The 27,861-nt window shown below is 50.8% G+C and overlaps 9 protein-coding genes across 9 annotated transcripts; 5 read left to right on the top strand and 4 right to left on the bottom strand.

Moving 5' to 3' along the window:
• Positions 1–274: 274 nt before the first annotated feature.
• STEHIDRAFT_156182 (uncharacterized protein) lies at positions 275–955 on the bottom strand (the record flags this gene model as incomplete). Its single annotated transcript, XM_007303425.1, has 4 exons — positions 275–295; positions 386–471; positions 555–671; positions 745–955. 4 exons carry the CDS (start codon positions 953–955, stop codon positions 275–277), a joined length of 435 nt encoding a protein of 144 aa, XP_007303487.1.
• A 782-nt stretch (positions 956–1,737) lies between these two features.
• On the bottom strand, positions 1,738–3,946 carry STEHIDRAFT_168023 (uncharacterized protein; the record flags this gene model as incomplete). The annotated part of the gene is made up of 4 exons (XM_007303424.1): positions 1,738–2,951; positions 2,996–3,189; positions 3,283–3,780; positions 3,893–3,946. 4 exons carry the CDS (start codon positions 3,944–3,946, stop codon positions 2,186–2,188), a joined length of 1,512 nt encoding a protein of 503 aa, XP_007303486.1. The 3' UTR covers positions 1,738–2,185.
• Positions 3,947–4,966: 1,020 nt separating this feature from the next.
• STEHIDRAFT_156180 (uncharacterized protein) lies at positions 4,967–5,849 on the top strand (the record flags this gene model as incomplete). Its single annotated transcript, XM_007303423.1, has 4 exons — positions 4,967–5,049; positions 5,153–5,525; positions 5,583–5,654; positions 5,751–5,849. 4 exons carry the CDS (start codon positions 4,967–4,969, stop codon positions 5,847–5,849), a joined length of 627 nt encoding a protein of 208 aa, XP_007303485.1.
• A 1,155-nt stretch (positions 5,850–7,004) lies between these two features.
• On the top strand, positions 7,005–7,906 carry STEHIDRAFT_56262 (uncharacterized protein; the record flags this gene model as incomplete). Its single annotated transcript, XM_007303162.1, has 2 exons — positions 7,005–7,548; positions 7,764–7,906. 2 exons carry the CDS (start codon positions 7,005–7,007, stop codon positions 7,904–7,906), a joined length of 687 nt encoding a protein of 228 aa, XP_007303224.1.
• A 488-nt stretch (positions 7,907–8,394) lies between these two features.
• STEHIDRAFT_78051 (uncharacterized protein) lies at positions 8,395–10,152 on the bottom strand. The gene is made up of 6 exons (XM_007303217.1): positions 9,924–10,152; positions 9,773–9,860; positions 9,585–9,708; positions 9,411–9,525; positions 8,820–9,338; positions 8,395–8,733 (listed from the first exon to the last, which is right to left on the bottom strand). The coding sequence occupies exons 1-6, from the start codon at positions 10,045–10,047 to the stop codon at positions 8,540–8,542; spliced, it is 1,164 nt and encodes a 387-aa protein (XP_007303279.1). The 5' UTR covers positions 10,048–10,152; the 3' UTR covers positions 8,395–8,539.
• Positions 10,153–11,415: 1,263 nt separating this feature from the next.
• STEHIDRAFT_110467 (uncharacterized protein) lies at positions 11,416–14,501 on the bottom strand (the record flags this gene model as incomplete). The annotated part of the gene is made up of 10 exons (XM_007303422.1): positions 11,416–11,626; positions 11,689–11,751; positions 11,775–11,884; positions 12,180–12,396; positions 12,465–12,534; positions 12,601–12,654; positions 12,824–12,932; positions 12,997–13,176; positions 13,253–13,679; positions 13,972–14,501. 10 exons carry the CDS (start codon positions 14,499–14,501, stop codon positions 11,416–11,418), a joined length of 1,971 nt encoding a protein of 656 aa, XP_007303484.1.
• Positions 14,502–17,878: 3,377 nt separating this feature from the next.
• Positions 17,879–18,771, top strand: STEHIDRAFT_56103 (Mov34-domain-containing protein; the record flags this gene model as incomplete). The annotated part of the gene is made up of 4 exons (XM_007303151.1): positions 17,879–18,289; positions 18,360–18,481; positions 18,544–18,646; positions 18,709–18,771. The coding sequence occupies 4 exons, from the start codon at positions 17,879–17,881 to the stop codon at positions 18,769–18,771; spliced, it is 699 nt and encodes a 232-aa protein (XP_007303213.1).
• An 834-nt stretch (positions 18,772–19,605) lies between these two features.
• STEHIDRAFT_168018 (uncharacterized protein) lies at positions 19,606–20,367 on the top strand (the record flags this gene model as incomplete). Its single annotated transcript, XM_007303421.1, has 2 exons — positions 19,606–20,267; positions 20,345–20,367. Exons 1-2 carry the CDS (start codon positions 19,613–19,615, stop codon positions 20,365–20,367), a joined length of 678 nt encoding a protein of 225 aa, XP_007303483.1. The 5' UTR covers positions 19,606–19,612.
• A 1,731-nt stretch (positions 20,368–22,098) lies between these two features.
• Positions 22,099–23,203, top strand: APO1/CPO1 (Cloroperoxidase; the record flags this gene model as incomplete). The annotated part of the gene is made up of 5 exons (XM_007303420.1): positions 22,099–22,187; positions 22,258–22,334; positions 22,398–22,497; positions 22,586–22,876; positions 22,972–23,203. The coding sequence occupies 5 exons, from the start codon at positions 22,099–22,101 to the stop codon at positions 23,201–23,203; spliced, it is 789 nt and encodes a 262-aa protein (XP_007303482.1).
• Positions 23,204–27,861: the final 4,658 nt, after the last annotated feature.

The raw sequence follows: 27,861 nt of genomic DNA, 5'->3' as shown, positions 1-27,861 counted from the left end.
CACAGTAGCACAGCACCTCAACCCCCTACACCACACCACACCACGCCACGCCACACCAACGCACCACCCACACTATTTTCGCGACAACATGCAACGACAACGACGACTGGCACAGCGACGGCAACGATGGCAATAAAAGTACATTTGAGATTGAGCTTTGGGTCTGACAAGATGAGACGGAGAAATATGCATTGGATTTGATGGAGGTATTAGTTGACAGTCGAGTTCGATGATTGGTTGGAACTTGGATGCGATGCATTATGCGAAGAATAAATTATTGCTGGATGGTGGCGGTCTAAACAAAGAACGAGCGAGCGAACAAAGCATCAGCATGAGGTCATTGAGCAGGAGCGAAACAAAAAATAGAAGACGAGAAGATGCTCACGTCGGCGTCACGGGTGACTTCGATGGTCCTCGGGGGCGAGGTAGAGACGGCAGCAGAGCTGCGGGCGATGGCAGCCAAATCAATGCCTGCACGCGACAAGTAAAGTAACAATAGGGAACAGTCAGCGACTCGAGTTAACCACGATGTAAAGGGAAGGAAGAATGCTTACTGCCGTTCTTGAGGGCGTTCTTACGCACGTTAATGGCGTTCTCTCTGTCCTCGTCGGTGACGTTACTCGTCCTCCTTGCTATCGTCGGCGCCGACCTAACGTCTTCGGAGCGTTTCGCTGAAACAACACCAACAACGCATCAGCTTCATGTCTCAAACTACGGGAGAACCACAAAACAGCGTTAGCTTACCGGCACCAGCCTCTCCCTCCTTATTAGCCTCGTCGAAGTCGTCGGCCTCGTCATCTTGGCCCTCTCGCTCAAACCTGCCCTCGTCATCGAGGGAGCCCCAGTTATGTGCGCCTGCTCCTCCCTTACGAAGAGAGTTGTCGTATCCGTTCCTAGCTTCGGAACGGTCCTTCAAGAGAGCACGAGGGGACGTGGCGCGTTCAGTGCGGGTCATGATGTGAATAGGGGTAATGTGACTAGAGTTGAATTTAGCTGTAGCGTAAGTAGCTTGAAGTTATCAACGAAACCGAGATGGAATGAAGCAGTCAAGGCCTATGGCGGGTGGGTTATGCGCGATGAGTTGGCAGTGATGGTATGAATCAGAATACGGAAGGTGGGGTGGAGAGGAAGGAAGAATGGGGCGTTGGGGAGCGTTTATATAGTGTTTCGGATACGGACGACGTCGTGAGCCTGGCAGGTCTGCGGCTGTGATTCGTGACGGTAACAGTGCTCGTGTGATCTTCAATTCCTTCGCTCGCTTTCCCGAACCGTCCTCCTCACACCGACCGTGACGGCGCAACAAGTCCAGCGCGTTCGAGCCTTGGCCCTCGTTGTTTTCCGATTCCCACCGACAGGTCATTGTTCTAGCCCTGTTTACAATAACGATCAGGTTCTTTCTCCCCCATCGTGCAACCATCGTGTCCTTTGTGATACATGCTCTTTGTTGTGCGAGTCCTGTTATGGACGGTTTGCCTTTGTGGTCGTTGTTGTTCCCGGGTCAGGAGAGGGGTTGAATGGCGTCATAGTGACTCGGAGCGTGACCCCGACAAAAATAACTAAATTGAGGATCCGGGGAAACGTGGGAATTGTGGCGATGCCAATGACGATCAAATGATCCATTGTGAGAAGAATGTGGCACGACAAGCCACCATTCGGAGAAAGCTTTGCGCAATTGCGGCCGAAGCTCTTTCTCCCATTTTCCAGAACCATTGTTGAGGGTATACGTGGAGGGCCTGGAGATACGCCGCGTCCTTCACGCCATAAATGATCCAATTCAGCTCGTGTATTACATGCTACGAGACGTATAGATAGTGATTCAGATACCTTGAAACCCGGTGGAAATAGTGTGAGTAGGTAAAGAAGCGTGAACCGGGAACAGACCTCAAACGTCCACAAGACGTCAAAACAAGCGCGAGAGCATAAGGAAAACACACACATAAGCACTAGCACAAGCACCAGCGCAGACAACGACTGCAACGCACACCCAGCTGACCGATCGGCATCGATAATCCCTGCAGCCTCACCGCTCCCACGCATGGGCCACACCATGCCAGGGCAGGCTGCGCGTCGAGGACGGGTATCAGAGCTTCAAAGTATTCCTTCGAGAGCATACCCCATCCAATCCCAACTCGCCATTACCCTTAGCATCCAATGCGTGGAATGAACAGGCCGTGGAACGTCAACCTCACAGACTCCCCGCCCTCACCCTACCCGTCCCAGCTCCATGGCCACTTCCCCTCCCCGAAATACACCCCAACGAGAACTTCCTCCCCTTAACACTCATCCCCACATCCCTCAACACCCTCTTCGCCTTATCCTTCGGTGAATTCTTTAAATAAGGCTTCGCCGCCCCATCGTCCCTCGTCAAACTATGTCTCGGGACCATCCCTCCCCGCGGCGGCGATGGCGGCACATACACCGGCCACCCAATTCCCCCTGTACCAGGCGCGGGCTCCTCCCACCTCCACCCCCCTCCTGCTCTCCTCGAACTCGAATATTTCCTTCCTGCTTTCCCCCCTCGGCCCTCGGGAAGCACGAACCCATGCACCGGCAGATCCTCAAAGTTTGCGATGTCGCCCAGCATGAAGAACCCGTTCGCGCCGCTCTCGATGAGTCGGATCTGATACACGACCGACCACGGTAGGCGTGCCATTTCGTCCTGGGTGAGCGTCGTCCCCCGACGCGCGACTTCCTGTATTGATGGGTCTTGGAGGGATTTGAGTTCGGGTTCGGAGAGGTCGAGGGAGTATTGGTCGAGGAGGAGGAGACGGTCGATCGGGGAGATGAGGTTGAGGGAGGGGGAGACGAGGTCGCGGAGGGTTTGGGAGAAGATGGAGGGGAATTGGAAGCGGTGGGAGATACGGAGGAGGGAGAGGCGTTGCGAGACGGAGAAGACGGGTTTTCTGGTTGCGTTGGAAGTTCGAATGACGTGCAGCATGCCAATGTTAACGCTTGATGCTAAGTATCGGGTGTGAGATTGTGGACGTGGACTCACAGGTCGTATAAACAAGATAGCAACGCGTTCCATTCCATCTCTGTGATCCCTTCGAGTACCACTGGTGAATCTTCTGAGAGCCCTTCCAAGACGTCGTCCTCCGTAGCATGTTGCGAGAGCTGGAATAGATCGGCGAAGAGTGGGGAGTTATGCGTCAACAGCGCTCGTGAGACTTTATATTTTCGGTCTTCAACCTAGCCACCGCACAACGTCCCAATAGCCCAATCAGTTCACCGCTAGATGAACACCAAGCGAAACTTAATGCTGAGAACATGGCTGCAACGTACCTGGAACACGATAACTACATCATCCACCACTTCAGCCGAATCAGCTTCCACCTTAGATGTCCCTCCTAGATCATCGTGGCATCCCTCCCTCGCATCCCCATCCGCGAGCCCCATACCCGCACCACTCGCACTAGACGATCCAGATCCATACGACCACTTCCTCTCATCTCCTCGCATAGGCGCACCAACCGAATGATCCAACACCATCTCCGAATCGCTGCTATCTCCCAAAAACGGCAGTTCGCCTAAGGGGCCGTACGAATCCGGAACAAAGGACGTCGAGCGTGGGTGCGGTTCTAGTCGTCGAGGTCGACTAGTACTAATACTATGGTGGGCTTCGACGGGCTTGGGCGAGGACACGTCGAGGGCTGAGAGGGATCTGTGCTTGCTGAGCGTAGGTTTCTTCATTCGAGGGACGTGCTCGTGCGCCTTTCGACCGGGGGTGGGTGCGAACCGCTGGGAACGTGATGATGAAAAATGGAATATGGATTGCAGGCCCTGGGTCTCGGACTCAGTACTTCTTCGATTCGACCCCGGAATTCGCAATCGCCGTTTCGTATGCATGTAGGTAGGTACGATACTAGAGGCCAGCAGGATATCAATTGCTTACCGTAGGCCGTGACCAGACGAGAGGGGAATCAGACTCGTAGTTATATCCGGGCATTCTGTACCCGCGCAAACACCTCTTAGTGAGCCTCCGCCCACGGTCTCTGAATCTATTTCCGAGTCGTTGCAACTATTTTGTTCCCCTGATTGGGCCCGAGTGGAGAATGGAAGCCGGATGGGGAGGTCACGAGTGCATGCGGAGGTGCGAAGATAGGTGCTGGACCGGGTGGATGCGTAAACGCCGAGGGAGCCTTTCCCGCCACTGGCAAGTGGATGGAAGAAGAGAACCCAGCATGTTTTTACAAGCAGACATGAAGAAGAAGGGGACAAAGTTGATGGTCTGTCTGTGAGGCCCCGCATAATTATATGTATTTTGTTCCCGAGAGATCCTCTGAAGAGACAAGACAATTAGAATTGAGTTCACGAGAACGTGTGGCGTGTGTGGTGTGGCACCTCCTGGGGAAATCATCCTCATGTGGCGCGTTGGAACACAACCTTCCTGCGGTCCACCATCACCATTATTTGCATATATCCGACCTGTATCATGGGCTATTAACATTGCTTGCCTATTCTCGAGTTACTTTGCACTAGTATCTAAGAAATGCCAAAGACCGTCGCGCCGTTGAAGATGTCCTGCTCAGCGTGCGGAAGAGAGGCTCCTGATAACACGCAGTACAGGATATGCTCAAGGTGTCATTCGGCAGCGTATTGTAGCAAGAAATGGTGTGTTCCCATATTATTCATCCGATACAGTAGGAAAGACATTGAAAGGTCTCTTCCGGACTATTGCCCTGCGGTCTTCAAGCCAAACGGCCGACCGGCGGAAGCATAAGCAGGTCTGGTAGGCTGCTTTTCCTCTGATATGTTCAGGCCTTGTCGGTTCTCTTAATCTATATCAACAATGAATCTGTACACGCTGCTGTTATAGCAAACTTTTGCCCTTAGACAACGCCAGGGAACCGACCTACAGTGCACCTATGGACGCCCGAGAGAAAGAGCACAAGAGCAAGAAGGGTACCGTGGAACGGACATCGTTGCGTTCTCATCTGCAATCCATTTCCTGTCGTTGAGAGATACCATGCTGATCGGTTGGTGCGTATCATACGTCAATAGAAAAGAAATACTGCAGGATCTTACGAAATGGGCGAACGCTCACAACGGGTACGTGCATCTTACCTTCGCCACCGTTCTGCCTCTCTCTTCTACTTACTTCCTTAAAACTAATGCAGATGATAAAATACGACTGACTATCATTTGATTTCAGCCATACCCTTACCGTACTTTCCTGGCACGCCCTCGAACTCCTACGCGACTTCGACCGCCGCCGCACCCACTTCATTATCATCACCCTCCGACGGCGCACTGATTCAAACAACCCTATGACCTTATACTCTCTCGTCGACGCCGAAGTCTTCCCCCGCACCCTCATGGAAGAAAAATACGCCAATATATCAGACTTGTTGCATCGTGATCGATCGATGGCTGGAGCGAGCCCGAGTCCCCTTGAGCTTTGGGATGCGAATGAAGTAGAGAGGAAGTCGGAGTGGGAGCATGTGGGTGCTCTGGGAAGTTGTATGGTTGTGTCGATGGAATTGCCAGAGGGAGATAATAGACCGGTGAGAGAGGCATTCATGGATGTGCGTTGTGTTCCGCCCCTTCGATGTCCGAGTTGACAAGTTGACCTCGCACCATAGAATGGAATGAGGATCTTCCAGCCACTTGGATTATTCCAGATCTATAAAGACAAGCTGTCGCAGTTGCCTGTAGTAAGTCGCCCTTTGTCTCTCGTCACAGAATCAACTCTGGATTCCCAGATTTTTCGCGGTCACTTATGAGGCGTGTATGGCTTTATGTAATTGTAGACGCGAGTCCCTCGAGCTATGTGGCTCACTTGCCTGAAGAACTCGCTCAACGGTGGGTCCTGGAGCATGTACTTCACTCCTTGGACGCCTCCCTCTTAAACTGCGGGATACTTCGATTTCTTTGTCATGCTTTCTTGTGCTCTCTCGCTGCTCTCGCCGTTGTATCTGTACGATTTCTTGATAGGAAGACAAGCTTATTTCGATTCCCCAGAGTCGTATATATATACCAGAATTGCAAGTTTGTACACGAAACCTTTCATGTGCACTCAAGCAACTATGACCGTAGATATCTAATCATCGTCAATAAGTTGTTAGCGGAAGGCCCCTGTGGCCCACCACTGCGCCACATTACAATCGCCTACGGGCGCTTAGCGCTTAGCGGTGACCAGTTTGCCTCCGGTCACCGGTCACTCCTTTCAAGTTCAAGTTCTCTTGCACACACCATCCACCCTCATCCACCCGCATCGAACTAGTTGACTTTCTACTTGTCTCTCTTGCATACCTACGTGCCAACTCTAAACTTGCATCTATCCTCTCATCAACCATGTCGACTTCCGACATTGATACCAGCTGCTTCACTCCTTACTTCCCCGCACCAACAAAGACCTCCTGTTCAGCCTGTGGAAACGATGCTCCCGAGGGCGTGCAGTACAAGCGGTGTGCGAAATGCCACCATGCTGCGTATTGCAGCAAGCAGTGTTGGCACTCGACCGGGGTCAAGTCCCCCCGACACCGGGGGTCAAGTCGACATCCGGCTGCCTCGAGCTTGCAACTTCAAAGAAATCTCCCCCGTTCTTGTTGGAGGGGCCTCATATGACGGCTCTGTAGATGTTCATATCGAGAGTTTGAGCAAAATTCGTAGATTTTTCAACTTGACCCCCCGTGTCCGGGGGACTTGACCCCGGTCGAGTGCCAACACTGGCAGCAAGGAATGGTACGTCTGAGATCTTGCTCGTTCGATAAATGGGCTTGAGAACTCAAATACGTTCGGACTGGCTGTGTTGTGTTCGCAAGCCAAGCAGCGGACTGGCCAAAGCATAAGCAGATCTGGTAAGTTCGACGCGGCAAAAAAGGCGTTATTTTTGGCCCTGGGACGCGTTAGATTGCTGCTGCTGTGTACTGGTACTGAGAGGCGGTTGAAAACGCGTCGGTATAGCAAGTTTATGCTCGCAGATAATGACTTGAACTATGGTGCTCTCAATTTCGGAGAGAAGCAGCGCAAGAGCAAGAAAGGGCCCCCAAAGCGGACGAGGTATGACTCCTATTGTCTTGGACCAGCACCTAAGTATCACGATTGAATGGCATACCTTAGAGGAGAAGTACTCCAGGATCTCCACAAGTGGGCGAATATTCATAACGGGTATATTCACCACCAGAGTCTCTTCCTTCCGGCCAACTAACACCGTCGCTCTCTCTTCATGGTCCAGCGAAGCGCTCACTTTGACAGCCTGGCACGCTCTCGACCTACTCCGCAACATCGACCGCCGACGAACCCACTTCTTCGCCATAACTCTCCGCCGACGTCCCAACACGACCGATCCTCGAACACTCTACAGTCTCATCGACTGTGAGGTCCTCCCCCGCTCTCTCATGGAAGAGAAGTACCACAATACGGGTGACATGCTGCGGGACGAGCGGCCGGCCTCTGAGGTGGGAACTAATCCCGTCTCTATATGGGACATGCAGGAGGTAGACAGGAAGAAGGAAAGTGCGAGGGCGTATGGTGCATGTAAGGTCGTGTCGATGGAGTTGCCAGAGGGGGATAATAGGCCCGTGAGGCAAGCGTTTAAGGAGGTATGTGTGCCCACCTATTAAACTTATATTTATGGACGTGTTATGACCTGAGGTAGGGGATTTGACTGACTGGAGTTCGTGCCATAGTTAAGCGTCCAGTCGTACCAACCACTTGGGCTTTACCAGGCCCACATAGACGCGTTCAAGAGGCTCCCTACTGTACGTCATTCGTGGTTCACATTCTCAGCTCCTCTTCTCGTTCGTCTAGGCCGTGGCTAGATCTGATAATACTTACTGCTATCGGATTTGACTCTTCACAGAACCGACTTCCTCGAGAATTTTGGTTAAAATGTCTCAAGAATTCGCTGGACGGGGGTGCATGGAGCGTAGCCTTCCATCCTCACCAACCTTATAATGGTTAGGACCAGAGCGCATCCACACGCCACGCCGTAGATCTGATATCCTGAGGACGTTTCGATAGAGCACGGTAACCCGTGGAGAGGTGTTTTCTTCTTGACCTGCTCGATTTTCTTGTTGTATGCACTGTATAAATTGTATTATTCTGTATAAAGTCACGGCTGCTATTCATGCGCTCCCCGTCTCCTCTCTTACCTCTCGCTCTACGTGAGAAGGAATGGAAGCTAGAAGTCACCGGAATGAGGAGTTCCCTCGACCCGCTACAAGTCCCTTGGGCGCTTACTCCGTGCTTCTCCTTTTCCTCGTTATACTGAGACCAGCCCGTTGTCTGCTGCAAACTTGACTTGGCTGTGACTCCGCATCGAGTAGCTCGAAAGTCAACCGTTGACATTATAGAAAGAAATCCGTGCAAGTTGTGGCCAGTCGTGAGTCGTATACGAGGATCATTGACCACCGCATGTTCACCAAACAGAACATCGTAAGTTCACATTATCATTATTCATCGCTTTACTGTGTGAAGAAAGGTAGTGGCTGGTGATGAGACGTTAATTGTGAAAAAAAAATGCATCTTCGTCTTCTTGGACGTCGTTACGCAAGAACGTTCAACGCTCGGCGTTCAATCCTCTCTCGTGCGTCAGCTATGCGAACATCTTCTTGAACGCCTTCTTTTCCTTGTCCCTCTTCTCCTTCTTGCGTCTCTGGACACGAGCAAGTTCGGCGGCGATGGCTTTGTCGTCCTTGGCTAGTGTGCTAGCCTCGACGAGGACAAACTCGGCCTCATCGTCCTCTTTGATGGCGATGTGGGCAAGACCTTTGCGGTACAAAGCTTTCGCTGCGGAAAAAGATGAGATAAAGTGAAGTTAGATTTCATGCCGAAATAAGAAGACTTTTGGGCGGTGGAAGGGGTGCGAGATTCACCTCGGTCGGCGTCGCTTATTTGCATTCCCAGAACCCGAGTCGTGGCCTTCAACGCCTCCTCGGCTCCGACCCGACCCTCATCCGCTTTCAACGCCACAAGCGCCACATTCAAAAGCAACGGGACCAACAGCCCCTTCCACTTCTCCTCCAACTCCTTTCTCTCTTCGCCCTGGATATTATCCGGCAACACAGGATGAACATCCAAGTACCTGATCGCCTTCTTCCACTTCTCAAGCGATTCCGCGGGTTTGGGAGGATTGGATTTGTAGAGCTTGTTACCGAGCTCACGTAGTGTGCTGGCGATTTGCAGGGCGGTGGGTGGGTCGTTGGGGTTGGGAATCTCTTGGTCGTCGGGGTAGTCTTCGTAAGGGTCGGTCAGACCAGAGGCGGAACTGGAAGGGTCGATGCTGGGTGGAGCAAGAGAAGGGTCTGAGGGAGAGAGGACACCGGAGGCAGAGATGATGATGGGGGAGGTAGGAACATCGCCGCTCGAGGTGGGGTAATTCTCGACCTGACGAACTAAGCCGAGTCAATGAAAGGTACGGATTTGTGGAACAAATATGCTGACTCAAATAGGATGGATAGACGTACCAACGGATTTACCACGGATGACCTCTCCGAACACGACGTGCTTCCCATCGAGATGCGGCGTCGGGACGGTGGTGATGAAGAATTGGGAACCGTTGGTGTTCGGTCCTGCATTAGCCTGTGGCACGACATCAGCACATGTTCGACCGACGCCACACGTCAAATAGACGCTCATACCATTGACAGGAGGAAGGGCTTCGAGTGGTCGATGGGAAAGGCTTCGTCCTCGAACTTTTCACCGTAGATCGATTCACCACCAGTGCCATTGCCCGCCGTAAAATCGCCACCCTGGATCATGAAACTACCCATCCGTTCCGACACTTTAGATCTCCGTTTAACGAGCCTTTGTTATATTAACGACTCACTTCTTAATTACCCGATGAAATCCGGAGTTTGCATAGCACAAAGGTTTGCCTAAGTTGCCTACACCCTTCTCGCCCGTACACAACGCGCCTACACACAGTAATATCTCGAGTCAACGATAGCATGAAAGACATAAGAAACTTTGGAACGAACGGAAATTCTCAGCGGTCTTCGGTACAAGGTCATTATACAGCTGAAAGATAATACGCCCCGTAGGCTTTCCTCCGATGGAGATGTCAAAGTAGCAAATCGGGCGCTCTGATGCTTGTTCGCTCATCGTCGTCGGCAACAGCTAACTGGTCGAGTTTCCTGGGCAAGAAAATGTAACAGTCTAGTCTAGATGTGAAATCTGGAAGGGATCAGACAAAGAGGAGGCGGTGCGGACTGATTATTTGTCCGTCTGTGCTCGTATTTGGTGCGCCTCTCGAAGTTTCGAGAATCCGCGTGGCTGCATTAGCCGCCGGTTCCTTACGTAAATTTGCCGCTGCTCACTGGCGCTCGTCATAGGGCGCTTGTCCGAGTCCTCTCATATTTAGCGCCCATACTCATCCATAACTCTTCAGACGCCCATGCGTCCATATCCTTTCATTGATCGGCTTTCTGCTTTGAACAGCTCTCGGTCTTTCCTTCACGATGGCCATAGCTGCATTTAGCTCAGCGGACGAGGGGGATTGCAGGAACTATACCATCTTGGACCTCTGGGGCTTGGGTGCTTCCTTAAGGAAGCTTCTCGCGGGTTTACATCTCTGGAGCAACCCTCAAAGCGGAAGCCAGCTGGCACAAATGACCGCTTCTCCGTTCCGCATTGTGTGTCCCTTCACACACCTATTTTCGAGGTGATCTCTCACACATCTATCATCTGAACCATGGTTCTTTTTATTCTTGTTGGCCTTGACCCAACAACCTACCCGAAGTCACCGATCAAGTCGTCGAGCATCAAGACTTTTTGTACAACGCGAGAGCCACACCGTCTCTTCGTGTTTTGCCTAATCTTCCAATTCATTATCCAAAGCGTCGAGGTCGTTAATTTGATCATTGTTCGTGAGTACTCTTTGGCGACCGGTGAGTGGTTTTTGATCAAAGCGTCTCACGATTCCCGAATCCCGGGCAATCTCACGGCGAGAGAACACTCTAACTAGGCATACCTCAGCAGATCACAAGGTCGTCGACGTGCGGCCATCTGCTACCTTTGCTGACAGAATATTTGGACGAGCGTCAATCTCTTTCCAGCGACCATGCGTTTTGTGAAGTTTCGAGTCCTTGTGGATCATTTGTGTCAGTGTCGTCGCCAGTTTGTGAGACATGTCGGAACATGCCCGGTTTTTTTTTTCAAGATACATTCTTATAGGTCGCCGTGTCGAACGTGCATGCATCCGAGCTCGGAGTGAAATGTCGTAACGACTACAATTTTGAGTCTCCATAACTGACACATGTCGGAAGTTGCTGTCACGATACGGCAGGGTTAGTCGACCACGACCGAAGGCTGACTCTCTCACATAGCACCACGTATTCGGAGCAACCTTGAAGTCTGTACATTACAATTATCATCGCACTGATTATACATGTTTATCGTATGTCTCAATCTAGTCTATCTCATCGTAAAAGCACTTGAATTAAGAGCATCAGCCCGCTTAATAACCCAGTCCTACTCTTCGTCCTCGTCGGCATCCCCGGCTCTTGCATCTACCGCCTTCATCGTCAGAGCTTGCCACGCCATAGCCGCCGCCACCATAATCACAAGTACTTCCTGCGTCATGAATCCGGGTACGACCTCATAAGGACCCGTGAAGGCTTTGACGAATTTAAGGAGAGTGATGAGGTATCGAATAACGTCTAGGATTGCCGCGAGACGATGCCTTTATGAGGAGACAGGTGAGCATTCGAGACTGATCAACAAGACCGATGACGACTTACCTACCCCCAAACAGCCCAGTCCTCCTGTTCAGCAGGAACTGGAACAGCTGCCCCACTATATCCGAAGCTGTGATGAGTGCTAAAACGAACCTATTCGGGAACGAAATTTCATCGCCCGTTGGATCCGGAGACATTGACGGCTGTATGATATAGTGCGAGTATGGGTATACCCAGAAATAGGTCCACAGTGCCACGTAGAGCTAAGGACGTCGAAATTTTGAAAGCCATAGTGTATGAGTTGGAAGTCACAATCGTTCGAAAGGACAGGGACTTTGAATATAGGGTCACACTAGCCATGACCCGCCAATTCGTCCTCTTATTTAGCCGTGCACTCGATCTTTCCTTATGGGACTCCCTCATCCTCCTCAACACAGGGACCTTCACCTTTACCCACCTCCACGTCCTTCCAAGGAAAACCCACTCTAATTCCAGTCGGAATACCGTCTTCGCCATGAACACAATCGGCAAGACAGAGAAGACATACACAGAGCTTACGACAAGGTAGGCTATGGCTGTGCGAATCAAGTCTGTGCCCCGCAAGCCTTGAAGGTTCGTGAATTCGAGGAACAGGTGCTCGGTCAAGTCGGCGGCAGCGGAAAGGAGGACATAGAGGACGATGATTGAGGACCCGTAGAGACTAATGCCGTAGGCAGAGGTGCGGGTGTACCAGTAGTGAATGTCCACGACGTGAATGATGGCCATGAGGGAGTAGCTGTATGGAACCCGAACGATACTTTTAGCACAACACGCTGAGAAGAAGACGTAGTAGAGATTTCATACTTCACGACGTCAACCGCGAAGCGCCGTATAGGATGTCTGTTCTCGTCGAAGCGATGACCGGCTATTCCATCTATACCAATGTATTTGAGTCGTCAGTGTATATATTCAGCGAGAAGGTTGCAGTATCAGGACTCACTCATCAATTCCGCCATACCTTGCACCTCGTGGCTCTCGTATTTTGTTTGGATGTCTTTGAAGGCATCCGGGCGTGAGCCAGCAGTGAATGGGGTTCACAGAGGTATATAATGCGGTCGCTTCGAAGAAAATGAAATCTTCCAGGTGACGTCCACATATCCTTCATCTGAGTCTGACGAAGGCCGTAAGCATAGGAGAACCACCACGTCACAGAAGAGACTTACCATCCATAATATCTGAAGGCAGTGAGACCCAATGCTTACTGTTCGCGGTTTCGTTGCTCTCCACTGTAGTCGTGCAGTTCTCCCGATTCACAGGAACAGGAACAAGATCCTAATGGAATGCAATCATGACTATCAGCGAGGATTCGAAAGCGATAGACATCAAAACATCATACCAAAGGTCCTGCAGCCCATGGAGCAGTTAACATATATGGCGGATATACCCATTCCGTCTCGCTCCCTCCATCCTCCTTCGTCACCTTCATCCGCATGTCCCAGTTTCCATTCTCCCAGTAGGCACGAGGACACCACTTCTGCCCCGGACCGAGATAGGTGGCTTCCGATGGGTCAGAACACTGTGCGTTCGAGATGTCGCGCCTCATGAGCACACGTATACTTCGGAGGCACGGCAGGGAAAGGAAGATAACTGACATGTGACATCTTCAGTCGTTTGTATGCAGCGTTGAACGCTGTGAGTTTGAAAGGCCTTGTCTCGTCGACAACGACAAGCTGCGACCTAGTGACAATAAACGGATGGTGTGAAGAGTTCCTAGATTCCCAAAAAAGGCTGTTCGGGCCTCCCATAGTAGATGTCTTGTGGGCTATTGTTGGCGATGCCATGTCAATCTCGTAGTTGTCCTCGAATGAGTCTGTAGCATTCTGTTCCTTTGCTTCTTCTTTAGAGGTAGGAATGGAATCTGTAGGTTCAGTGCCATCTGGAGAGGGAGAAGACTCGGATGAAGAACCGCAGCGTGAAGGGATGGGAAGGAACTCGAGAAGATTCGTCGATATGCCGAAGTGTTCTATGGCTTGGTCTGCTAGTGTGATGTCGCCAGTATCCTCAGAGCCTAACGGAAACCTACAGAAGCCATCCTCAGTCCTGTTATATCCCAATGGTAAATAAACTGCATGAATCATATAGGTGCTTACGGCCATGATCGACGCGGAACCTCGCCCAACGAATTGTAAGCCCTTGAATAATTGTAATTGACGAGTCAGTCTAGCGGAGACGGCGAAGAGGGTATGAGGGTGAATGAGCCTCTGAGGTCCATTAGCGTTAAGTTCTGTTCTCGACTATAAGTAACAACATTGTCAGTCGGATCTGATGACAATCTCGTACGATCAAACACCAGCAGGTAGAAAGGACGTACAATTTCGCTGTGGGAATTCTTAGTGGTACGTCCACCCTTCGATGTTTGTCCGAAAGACTCAAGTTTCTAAAAACCACGTCCGAAAACAGAGGCGTCTCCAAAATCGAGTACTCTGCCTCTCTTTTCTGTTCCTCCCCATCTGCACCTACAATAAGGCTCTCCCTCCACCTCCTCTCCTCCTCCACCCCCGCTCTGATCCACACACTGACGGCCACATCGAACTTCTGATCCTTCCCCACCAAAGGCTTTACAACTCCCCTCTCACTTAATGCCACCGTCCCATTCACCTTAAAGATCATCTCCCCATGCGGATCCTTCAGGTTCTTTATTGCGCCCGATATGAAGAAACCGACAAAGATCGCAATGAGAACTGCAACGGCAAGGACCACAAGGAGTGAAGAGAGCTTCCCGATTGTCCAGCAAAGAGACCAGAAAGATGGGCGTGGTCTGAGCGAAAGTGCACCTGGGTCAAGCATGGGTCTATGCTGATGATCCTGGCCAGAATTCGTACTGAGAGGTCGCCTGGACATGATGAGGGGAAGAAGAAAACGTCGAGAAGAATTTGCGGTCATGAGTAGCCGGAAGGTGTACGCTATAAGTACTAGATGAAACCTGGTACAATTCTGAACAGATGATGCCAGTGTAAGCTGTGTGCAATGTTGATGGAATGAATCTGCGTTGTCAAACGGAAGAGTGGCAGAGATGTCGGAACGCCCGAGAGTGTGCTCGCTACGCGTAAGTAGCCTTCATTAGTTTGATAAATGAGGGGCTCTGAAATCTGAACAAGCTATGCAGAGGGTGTCAATATTAATATCAATCCTGACAGCAATCGGCTGAAAGTGCAGTAAATTACTGTAGCAGTCGCTGGCACTTTGCAAAATCCACACCATGTGAGTTACGCCACAGAGATGTGGCGTCTCACACATTGACAGTGATATAGGGCCGTCAACATGCGACCGCCAGGTTAGTGCGCTGCAATGTGCAACGAAGCTGGATGAAACAGGAGAACGTACTGCCAAGATCACGCTGACCAGAACAGAAGCTGTGTGGTGTAGATATCTAAGACTCAAGAGTCAAACATCGCAGAAAGCGAAAGGATAAGATCGACGAAATACAGCAACGCGTCCACCGGCCCTCCGTTTTACTTATCATCGTATTCACCGTCCTCCTCGCCTCCGTCCACATTCTCATCACCCCCATCATGGTTATCGAGCCGCGTGCCACGTCCAACAGCAACGAATAACGAGTACTTGCACACTCAAATTATTATCGGACCAAAGTTATATCAAGGTTGGGCAATCTGGCAGGCCACCAAGAGTCGAATGAGCAACGTCGGAAAGAGCAGCCAAGATATCGACAGTCGTGCCCTGTCGGTGGCAAATTTAAAGACGAAGAAGGACGAAGACCGGGTTGTGGCACAGCACGGCGGTGATCATCGTGGGAATCTACTACATATATCCATTTCTGAGTTGCGGACAACCGATGTACGAATTCTTGGCTCTGTACCCCCACCATCTAACCCGGGCTGGTTCCATTGCTGGCATCGCTGCGCTTGAATGAGTCCAAATCACGATGCACAGAATTACAGGCCAGCGACGATATCAGAACTAGCAGAACGAGGCAAACAGAATCTATGGGACCCGTCTAAGCCGCTCAAGCATTGGCTGCGCACGGCGGAGGCGCACAAACGCGCTGCCCAAGCTGCCGAGGACAATCGTGATCTGGAGAATGCATTTTTGGAGTATGCGAAGGCGGCGACGATTGTTGTGGACAAGATTCCGTCGCATAGCGAGTATCTTACGGTGCTGAACCCGCTGCAGAGGAAGAACCTGGGTCTGGTGAGTGACTACATCTTATATATGTTTTTATCCTTTCGAGCTTTCACGCTCTTTGTTTTGGAGGTTTCATGCTCGATTATTCTTTTGGTGGACGTTTCTCTGTTCTTTATCGCTGCGTTTTCTGCACCTCCATGCTGTAGTCAAAAGTGTGGCCCAAGGACCTTGTCTTCTCAGAGACTCTGTCAACGTTATGGAACCATCTCCTAATGGCTTAATGGCCCCAGAAGCCATTCCACCTACATTTACCAGGCGGGTCCCTCAAAAAATTGTTCGCCGTGCACTAGTCGGCAGCGATGTCCAAACGTGTGGCCCCAATTCGACATGTGTTGGGGCGGGCTCATCTTAACGTCATTGAATCTCTGTATGGGCCTCGATACACATTTCAACTCCTATGCACTGATTTGTGAAGTCTATCGCTTCCGAAGGCACCATGCTTGCTGTTCTAGGGTCATCGTCCGGCTAATCGTCATCGCGCCTTCGTACTATTGCTCCTCCCGAGCGTCCCATGAACACACATCGTGTTCAAATTAGTTTATCCTACCACCAGCACCTCTTGCGGTGCTGTTCAAGCATGCCAAAGCTATTGTTTCATCTCCTCGGGAAGCATTTACTGGCTGTGGAGCTTACCCATGAACGCAAGCAAGATGTAATGACAACGCGGCAGCGCCCTCAAGCAATGACTGACACGCGCCTCCCTTTGTTGGCACGTTATAGTCAGTTTCTGTCATTCTTATACTTATCAGGGGCTTCTGCAGCTATCGAAGGATCACCGTGCCCGATGATCATGTTCTGTAGTTTGTCTACATCGTCCAACAGTCCATTGGGCTTTTCTTTTCCCTGCAATTTCTAACATCCTGCTGTGCTATCGTCTAACGACTAACGATCTTGTACAATCTAGCATGGCTCAGAACTTCTACAAAGTCTTGGAGAGGTCAAGAGGGTGCTCGTTGACCGATACAATGCTTGGGAACAACGCCAATCGTCTTCATCTTCCTCGTCCCGTCAACCCACACCCTTGACCACACAACCTCAGCCTCGATCATCCGATGGGAATTCACCTGGCGCCGTCACCCCCGTATCGTCTTCTTCCCCTTCCTCAACACCGTCCAGCTACCAAAGCAGGACTTCCGGGTCGGCGCACGGCCATCAAGCTCGAACTCCGTCGCCTCTGCGTAATTCTATGGATGTAGAAGTCGCAAGACGTGCAAGGGAAGATGCAATGGCGCGAGATGAGAGTAGGAGAAGGGAGGAAGATCGGTCGAGGTATGGATCGGGGCGAGTGGAAGGGAGCGCTTCAATGAGTCAGCAGGATTGGGCCAGAGCAGAGCAGATGCGGAAAGATCGGGAACGCGCAGTGGCCGCGAGCAGAGAGCAGGAGGTAGTGCGGAAACAGCATGAAGAGATGAGGAAGCAAGAGGAAATGCGACGGAGAGTGGAGGAGAAGCGCAGGCAAGAGCAGGATGGAATCGCGAAGAGACAGCAAGAATCGGATGCGGCGGCGCGCGCAGCTCGACAAGGCACTCCTTCGAACAGTGTTGGTGGTGGAACGCGACCGGCGATGCCGCAGCCCGCCGCGAGCTTGGCGATGCCTCAACCTGCGAGCTCATCGTCGCCCATCTCGGCGCCTCTTCTGCAGATGCCACTCGAGAGTCCTTCGAGGTGCGTGTCCGGACCCGTCAGATGCGATGAGACGCGTGCTGACTCACGAATGGAATGATGTTTTTAGAGTACCCGATGGTGCGCCAAGGCCTGCGAGAACGTACGTGCATCATCCATCTTGCCTCGTGCCTTCGCCCACCTACTGATCGACTACTCGCAGACCTGTTCATCCCCCAATAACTACGACCTCTCCACCACCAATGAATATGGGCTCTGTCCAGTATCCATCGCTCATGTCGCAACATCAGAAGACGCAAGGCTACACGCCATCACTAGGATCAATGTTCAGACAATCACCAATGCCACATCATCACACGAGCTCATCGTCGTCTGCTCTACTCCTCTTCCCTGGCGGAGAACCGTCGTCTTCTACATCTGGGTTATACGCTAACCTCCTCCCAAAACCTTCTATGCCTGCACCAACCCCACCTCCATACCCCATACAAGCCTCTCAGTCTCACCATCATCCGCCACCTTCTGCTCGTCCGCCTCTACCGCCTCCCCCATCACACGAACCCAGTCACCATCGTCAGGACTCCGCTCGCATCCAACCCAGCAGCGCTGATCCTGTCAATCACAACCTGAAACACGTCAACTTCCCCCGTGACTGTTTGAACAGGTTCCTGTCCATTGCCGCCGTGAACACTTCGATGAACCGGGAGACTTGTGGGCTGCTGTTGGGGAAGGATAAGGGGTCCAAGTTTGTAGTCACGACGCTCTTAGTCCCGAAGCAGCATTCGACGAGCGACACCTGTACGATGGACGAGGAAGAGTTGGTCATGATGTTTACGGAGGAGAGATCGTTAATCACTTTAGGATGGGTACGTCTGAAAACTCTCATTTCTTATTGTGGATTGTAGGACTGAGGTTCTGTTGGTGGGAATTTCGTAGATTCATACGCACCCCACGCAGTCATGTTTTATGAGCTCGGTGGATCTTCATACCCATTCCGGCTTCCAACGAATGTTACCAGAGTCCTTCGCCGTCGTTTGTGCGCCAAAGTCGACCCCCAAGTGAGTTATCCCCCTCCCATTTTGATCGCTCAAGAGATGTTGATGCCGTGGTATAAATGTAGCTTCGGTATCTTTCGATTAACGGATCCTCCGGGACTGCATGCTATCCTGGACTGCAATGCTAAAGAAGCGTTCCATCCACATCCTAACGTACCCATCTATACCGTGAGCATTCCTCTGTCCTCCTTCCCAGGCTGCCTGCCGATCTCATAATGGTTGGATTTCAGGACGCGGACAAGGGCCACGTACAAATTAAGGATCTACCTCTTGAGATAGTTGATTTACGCTGACCCGCGGCTTTCACTCGACTTTTGTCACACTCTATATATATGTGACCACAAATTCACGCTCAATTCACTGACAGCCTGATTGCCTGCATCTTCTTCGGGATGGACCCATCATCGTCCATAATTTTTCGCGTCGATCCTACACACTCTCCATCTGTTCATATCGTACATGCATGCTCGCCCTTTATCTTTTTGCTTTCGCTTTTCTTTTTCGCTGTATAGTCTCGTACGACGATGTTAATGTATCTGCCGTTTTCATCTGTGGATCTACCTATGATAACGTACTGCTCCTCCTCCTGGATAGCTGGTCATTGGCTGGTCACAATAGAAGGCTTCAAGGAAATAAGGCTTCGGCAGCGCCACTACGCCACAGGAGGCGTGCGAAGATCCGCCATACAACGCCAAATAAACGGACCGGTCCGTTCAGCGAGTTCTCGGGACACACATCATCGATTCTGTTCATTATCTTCACTACTTTGCGGATCCCCTTCATCTGTGCTATAGAACTATGGTCAAACGCTCTTCGGAAACTGTAATCGACAAGAAAAAGTTCCGGACTGTTGATGCATACTTCGACGACCATGGAGCTGGCAAGCCAGCTCGCATGCAACACTACCTCTGCATGAATTGCGGTGTCAGACCCGACGCAAACGGCGGTCCATTGAAGAATTGTGTTGCTTGTCATCGGGTTTCTTACTGTAGTAAAGAATGTCAGCGAAAGCACTGGAAAGCCCACAAGTACGTCATCTTCGCATCGCATCCATCATTAATAATTCTATGACTTTGTACTGGCAGGCCTGCTTGTCGGTCGTTTATGGACGCAGACGCGCAATTGAAGGAAGCAATGCCTAAGAACGATCTATTGCCCTATACCAATTTTGAACGTCTAGCCCGGTCCTTTTGGGATGTCCACGCCTTCGAATACAACCAAGCCTTCTTCTGGGCCATAGAGTCCGAAGGAGGCAATGATTTCGACTTCTCCTCCAAGTACCTGCAAATCAAACTTCGTCCTCGTCTTGGGTCTGGAAGCAACCCCAGTCTTCTCTTCACCATCGATGACGCCAAATTCGCATCTTTTGCGGACATTCTTCCTGGATCACCTGAAGCGCGAGCCCTTGAGATCTCTCAGTCGACTGCTCGCTCCAACGAGGAGATGAAGAGGAAGACGAGGCCTGGGTTTATTGGGCAGCTGATGGTGTTATGGGACCTGCCGGGATGTTCATTGTGGACGCTTGCTCCTAGGGACAAATACCAGCCACCGAAGAATGATTCTGAAGTTGAGACCAGAAAGCTGACGTGTCGTGATTGGCTTTCGCGGTTTCAGTTTATGGTGCAGCATGGGTTCGTCATGAGGCGGGTTCCGCCTGAGATAAAGGCCATAGGTCACGCTTTGGGGAAATTAAAGCTGGAGAAGGGTAATGGGACTGAGAAGTGGGTCTGGAAAGAAGTCCCTGACGATCTCTTGAAGAAGATGGGCTGTTCGGATGTATTTGTGGAGAGTGCGTATATGCATTTTTGGTGAGCTTTCTCTTCCGTCTTCACACTATGCCACAATTACTGATTCATACGCTACCAGACCAGCGTGTCCTCATTAGTTGACTGTCATCGGTATTTTTGTACATAAGTCATGACAATGCCTGCTTATTTCATTTTCTGGGATGACGGCTTCACATCTCAGCTTCCCAGATTTTCCACGTTTGCCTTGATGTGACTGCTGGCATACTTGTTTTCTCCCTTTGTACATCTCTATCGGACATTTTCACGCAACAAGTGCCAGCACGGATGACTACGACGAACTAGCGATGAAGACTTCGCGTTGGCGCCGTACCCACCGACCGACACAGAATGGGCGGCCAAGCATCCCTCACATCATGTCTCAACAGGACTTACTACTATCTGCGACTAATTGATAAAGTTTCTCTTGTTTTCGGCTGTTTTATGTTGACGAGATGCAGGATCGGATAGGACGAGGAGGATGGTAACCCTCTGCTTGGTATTCACTGGGCCTTTCTTCGCATATGCGATGCGAATGTTAGGTGAGCTCATCACTGTTGAGGGATATACAGCCTCTTGTGGTACAATTTTATCTTATAGTAAGGGTTCCTAACATAGGCACAGCCGGATGTCTAGCCACGCATACGCACACCGTTTCTCCGCAGTGAGATTTCGTCCCTGTACACACAGGATCAATGTAGACTCATCGTCTTTTCTTGTATTCTAGCCTGGCCTAGTTCGACGAAATTCAGAGAAATGTCTCGTAGGAATAAACCCTGCTCCATCTGCTTTGTAACTTGGCCCCCCTGCCCAGCATTTCCACGAGATCGCCGTAACTGGTGTTGGCTTGCCTCCGTAAGTGCACTAGTCGTGCCACAGGTCTTGATATCGCAAATTCATGGCCTCCCGTTGGTGCAACAGGAAGTCAACAGGGAGATCAATTGATCTTCCACTCAGCAATTCGGCAATCACGATCTAAGGATGTGTTTGAGCGAGTTCACAGCTTCTTGCGGCGCGTTGTTTCTGACTTATGTGCGTATGCAATTGACTACACGACTATCATGACCAGGGCCCCTGTGACGTGGCCTTGGACGAGTTGCTCTTACAATGGCGTTCTCATTCTCATTTTAACCGTATTCAGTGAGTGGCCACACACCCCACATGCGTTACCCATCTTGCAGGATGGAGAAAAATAAGCTGTTTTGTACGTATGTTTCGCCCTTTCGTCACTGACCCACCGCGGCCTCAGCAGACATCCGTCTGCACCGCATCGTATAGTACCCATTCAACAGTTGAATCCGAGGTCACTACCAGCTACATAGCGACTCCGTTCACTAGGTGAACACTACCCATGAAGTTTTCGTCAATAGCATGCAAAATTTGTGCCTCACGACGCACGAGACCACAGTGAGGCTCTCCCCTGATTTCTATTCAGCGTCCTGGGATTGGAGATGCCTGACGATCAGTAATACCCGCAGACGGACGTTCAATTTCGGAGCACGGCATAAACATGGTGATTACTACTCTGCACATCGACACTCAGGTATCATCAATATATCTCACGTGACTTATGAACAGGATTGCTAATTCTTACCTGTGTTTCTCGAGGTATTCATCCACTGTAAAGGTATATAAGACCATACGATGTAGGTGGGGATTCTTCAGCAGTGTCCGACCTCTCAGGCCCTTATTCTCTCACTAGTATCAAGTAGAACAATCCACCTCGCCACGCTTTCTATTTTCACACTTTTCAAACTCTTCACGATGCGTCTGAGTCTCTATTCCGCCGTGTTGACGGCCTTTGGTGCGGCCGAGGCTGTATCTGCCTTTGGCTACATGCCTAGGGATAGTGGGATCGATTTTGTGGATTATCCGTGGCAGGCTCCGGGACCGAACGATCTGAGGTCTCCTTGTCCTGGTTTGAAGTAAGTCTACTGTCCTCTCCTGGTCGTCGTCCGGCGGAATACATCACTTACCTGAGCGGCCTGCGCGTAGCGCCCTCGCCAACCATGGTGTTCTGCCCAGGAACGGGAGTAACATCACGATTCCTGCGTTACTCCAGGCCGCCAACGGTATGACATATTCATTGTGAAGATCATCGTGTTGCAATGCTCATCTGTCCGGAATGCTCGTAGATGGATACAATGTGCAGCCTGATGTTATCTTGCTGGCTGGTAAACTTGCATTGCTCGTCAGTACCGAAGTGGATAACTTCTCGCTAGATGATCTGAACGCGTACGTGCCCCCACTCTATTCTTTCTACACACTACGGCTACATATTTTTATCTTATCAACACTTCTGTGGACATTCTTGCTACTATAGGCACGAAAATATCGAGCATGACGCTTCCGTCTCCCGCTCTGACCACTACTTCGGTGATAACCACTCATTTAACGGCACACTCTTCAACCAAACGCTCGCGCAATCCAATCCTGGTGTTGACTATTACAATGCCACTTCTGCTGGCCTTGTCATGAAAGCGAGGCTCGAAGATTCCATAGCTAGAAACCCGGATGTGATCAGTACGAGTAAGGAGTTCATCCTCAGAACGGGAGAATCGGGTTTCTACTTGAGTGTCATGGGTAATGCGACCACCGGTGTTGCGCCGAAGGAGTGCGTTCTATTCTCCTTTATCCTCCGCTCCCCTCTGCTTCTCATCACCAGTCTTAGGCTGCTTACTGACCGGATTGTTTTGGACGGCTATGTAGTTACGTCGACATTTTCTTCCGCGAAGAACGCCTCCCCATCGCTGAGGGCTGGAAACGCTCCGACGTGCCTATCACGCTTGCCCTCATGAGTTCTTGGTCTGGTCACATCATGGCCGCCGCGGAATGGCAAGGTCCTACCCAGGAAGATTCGTATTTGGTTATTTCTCCTGATGGATTCATTCAGACACTTCTGCTTCCTGGGGATGGGGATGGACAGAATGGATTAAACTAGTGGGCATTATGAATTGGAGACGGTGGCAACTGACGATGAATGGAGGGCTGTTGTATTTATTCTGGCATGATCCAGCCTGTGTGCAAGTTTCTGTGTCTCGGTCTCGTACGCAGCCTGTGGACTTCAGGTTTTATATGCTATTTTAGTGGCCATATCGACTCGCAGTCCGAGACTCCCCGCTTAGTGCATGCGCATCCTGGAGAGCCGCATAAGTCTGCTATGCTCAGTTCCCCCCTCGACGATCTAGATTGTGACACGTTCGCTCGCGCGGGCTGCCCGACGTGGTTATCCGATTGGTGCAATATCTCTTGTGTTTTGGTTGTCGAGAGATCTGTGAGTCCGTCTGCGATTGGTGAGCGTGGATTTTGCTTTCATTCGTCGCGGACGACCCCTTAAATATGAGAAATATTTGAGAGAACCCCTTAAACATTTCCCTTCACTCCCTACTGAGTGATATAGGGTTGAAAATATATCTGTGGGCTCTAAATGACAACCGAGTCTCGCGATTCTAGACGGGTTCCGCTCAACCTATCACGCTGAATTCCGTGCCACATATTCAGGTACGAAGGCCTTCCTACACAAAGCCAGACAAATAGCCCTAATTCGAGCACCTTGAGTATTTATCGTGGTTACTTCAAGCATCGTAGCAGCGCAGTATTGCGTCTATCCACTCGTTCAGCTATACTACCAAAGATCTCCTTTTTTACTGGACTTCGGGGGTGACCATGCGAGGTTGGATGATTCTAACTGAGTTTCCAGAATGATTTGAATGCATCGTACTCGGGGAATAAGGCTACAGAACAATATTCGGGTTCCTTCTGGACAACTTCTGGAGCCACTTCACACTCGTGTAACCACACCCTTTTGCCGTGTCCGGGCACCGATGTGCTATAATTCTATCTTGTCTCAAATGTATACATGTGTCGAGAGGCTACCTTTATACAGGCTCAATATAGCCTGTGGAGGACGCAGCACGACATCCACTGATCGATAGGACGAACCGTTCCTCCACGCATGTGGCGCAATAGCGGATGGATCAAGACGATAAATTTCGCTTATGGTAGAATGAGTCTTTATTGACCATACACGGTCATGCTCATTCGCTCATTGGCAAGATGGGTCGCCGAGATACGGAAGTGAGAAGATCAGGACGTTCGACGTCATTGTACATCGATTGACATCTCTTTAGGCTTCTCTGCGGAATGAAAGACATCGTTCCCAGTTGCACAACATGGAAAAGAGAAGGTCTTCGGTTCACGATCACGACTCTTCGAGGCAGTCTGGAACAGTTCGCATGTTTGGGAAGATACCTCTCCTTCTCAGAATCTATGGATCCTGATCTGAGATAGAAGTGAATAAAACATGGCGCCGTCTCCACATCTAACGTGAACAGAGGTCAAGGATGCGTACGGATGGAGCCAGGACGCACTGGTTCGTTCTAACGACACCCTTCGAACCCGTATTTTGACCATGTATAATTCCTATTCTCCTGCGAAAAGAATGGTAACAGCGACTAAACGATGGCCTGCAGACTTTCGCGAATAATGTGGACATCCACGAAGAAGCCGTCGCTGATGCTAAGGAGAGATCACGGCATATGATTGTAGATTCTTGGCCGTCCATCTATGCCAAGATGAGTATCTGGCGAGCTAAGGTTCGCATATTCCAAGAGTTTTGAACGGGGAAGGAGACAGTAGTTGACGAGAAGATCGACGCGGCGTTCGTTGGCTGGTTTGATGTTCTTCTGATTTCTATGTCAAGCCCGCAGATGTGATACCGAAGCCAGAAGTAGCACTCTTCGGATAAATAATGAGCGTATAAGCGCCGCTTGAGCGCCGCCAAACATTTTCTTGCAAGAACGTTGACGAGACAAGAACCATTAGGAGATGAGAAAATCTAGAGGCAGGAAGTGGAGGGAAGTGGGGGCGTCGCGGTGCCCACGGGGATGGACGGTCAAGTGTGGGAAAGTGTCACCCGAGTCTTCCCGATCGTTGGAACAACAGCACGGCGGTGGCGTCGCTGCGGACCACCACCACCCATTCTCACCCCGTCGACGTCTCAATGATTCAACAACGGGGAACTTGATTGCTCTCTTCTATGTGAGGTCCGTTTACGAGCGGTACCGTGTTACATAGTACTTTCCCGATGCCCTGCGTCAGATTGGGACTTCTTACGCCGATTATTGATGTGTGCGGACACTCACAGATGCAGGAGCTAATTTTGTCTGACCCTCGCGGTGTACTCTTAGTCTAGCTGGAAGCTCTCTGTATAGTCTGCGTGAGACATCTGCTTCAATTTGGACCTCATCTCTTCACCGTCTCCGGGCTATCTATAGGAAATTTCTCAGCAACACCGTCAATTTTATGTATACTTTGTGTTCTGCGACGACTGGCGTCGTCTCGTACAGTGTTGCTTCTCGAAAGGTAGCCCTCCATAGAGTGTCAATTACGCTGTGCAGCTGCTCCTGTGCTGTGGCTGGTAGAAGCCTCTCATGGTCAGGATACTACTTTTAACGCATCAAGATGAAGATGGAGTTTTTTTATTCGTATATTAGCAGGTAACAAGATTCCTGACTCTCATATCATGATTCATGGTAAGTATATCTCAAACGTGCGTGGCCCGCAGAATCCTAATCCGCGACTTCGAAGGCTGCACATTCATCCTTGCCGCCTGAGCTCGACTCCTTCGGGCGGTCCGCGCGACGGGTTCTAAATCCAGAGTATCGTGGCGCTCATCCTGCGGAACTCGAGCTCGTTGATGTACTTCGTCGAGTGAAGCTTTTCATCTACTAAGTATTGTGATCCTGCCCCGCTGTCATACTGATCGACATCTTTTCCTATGTTCACGGCAGCAGTGACCAACACAATCTCCGCAAAATGGGGTTGCATATGCCCGACTCACAGTCCTACGCTCCGACGTTCACATCCATCCTACACCCACCTTCATACACGCACAACAATAAACATCATAAACACCGACCACCCCTCCGACCTCAACCCTAGCAGTCCAGACTCGTCAACCTCGCTCGGCCCAACGAACACTCTCACCAGCCTCACCATCATCGAGCCGTCTGCGGCTCAATCTGTGGACGGAATCAAAACACAACGGGTCATGTATCCAGGGCATCAGTAGACGAGAGCTCGGGAAATGTTCTGGTATTGCGGGCCAGATAGCTAGCGTTGTGAATTCACAAAACCGCCGAGCGGACTGGATCCGGGGAAGGTACAAAGGAGATGGATAGGAGTAAGGGTCCAGTCTAGAACGAACGTGGGTGTTGAAGTTGGTCATGGGGGAGCGTATTCGTGCGTTGGACCCAGAGTCATGTTGTCGTTCAAGACTCAGTGCGAGACGACGACCCGGGGCGGGTCGTGAAATCTGTCGGAAAGTGGTGCTGGCTGAATGCTTCGAGTCCAGCTCTATTTGTACGCCTGTCAAAAATCATCCGGATCCGCTCTGTGTGTCTCCTGTTTCCTACATATCACAGGCAATGTTAGGAAGAGAAGAGAAGACACCCGTTCGTTCACTTGTCGTACCGTGAGCAAGAAGACCTTCCACGATTCGACAGTTCCAGAGCCTGAGAAGTGCCTGACATCAAGACATAATCGAAGTTGACGAGCCTCCGAAGGTCCCATCCAGTCCCATGTCTTCTCATGTTGATATGTACTTATCTCAAAGCCGACAAAACTCTCTCAGGCTCGCCTGCTCGGTAACTTTCGAAGATACGGGGTAGTTAGCCTTGTTATGCGGGGCAGAGGAAGCGTTCGAACGTAAGGAATTACATAGCACGACCGAAGCACGACATGGTGCAACTCCACAGCGCTTGGAATGTTGCTCGCGATTGCGGTTAGCCTGAGATTGTCCATGGACTTCGTAACTTGAGTTACATTCGGCGGCCGAGGTTCGTAAGTATAAGCAAAAGCAAGAACTTATCGTGAATACCGACTGCAGTACGCACCTCGACGACTGAAACGACCCTCCTCTCGCAACAAGACACCCATGAAAACCCGTCCCGATCCTCCGACCAATTCTCCCTCTGAATCCCTCCCAAATCAACGAACCCCACCCGCCAATCAACGTCCTAAGAAACCCAAGCCCGTCGGACGTACAAGAGTCCGCTTACTTACATAGTCTGCTTTTGGGGTACGTAGCTATAGTACGAGCGACATGGCGGGCCGGTGGTGAAGGATTCGAACCCTTGCGCCTTACGATTCCAGGGGACTCCGGAGTCGGAGCTTACTCTCTCTGCGACAAACAAAACACCGCCAGAGACCCTGCGCATTGGCCATGACGGTGATGCCGGAACTTGTACGATGAGAAAGGGACGGGGGTCAGGGTCCGGGAAGAGTCTAAGCGCGAGAATTGATTGGATTGTGGAGAAGGATTGTGGAGAAGGCGAAGGAGTGTGGAGAACCGAGATATGAGAGGGTGGGGAAAATTGAGCTTTGAGGTTTTTGTGTCTCGGGAGACATATAGGAGTGCTAGGAGCTGTAGGAGCCCGACGACGTTTTCGTGGGTTTGGGTGTCTGTCTCTCGTGCCACATGTGGCCTTGCACAGAATCAAAATATCGTGCCACTCACAATTGCCACTGATCAATGTACTGTCGATTCTCGAACGATATGCATGCTCTCCAGGGACGAGCGAAGGATAAGTCATGCCA

Source organism: Stereum hirsutum (genome assembly GCF_000264905.1).
Source record: "Stereum hirsutum FP-91666 SS1 unplaced genomic scaffold STEHIscaffold_6, whole genome shotgun sequence".
Lineage (NCBI taxonomy): Eukaryota > Fungi > Basidiomycota > Agaricomycetes > Russulales > Stereaceae > Stereum > Stereum hirsutum.
The sequence above is the reverse complement of the archived record's forward strand: the minus strand, read 5'-3'. Positions and strand labels throughout refer to the sequence as shown.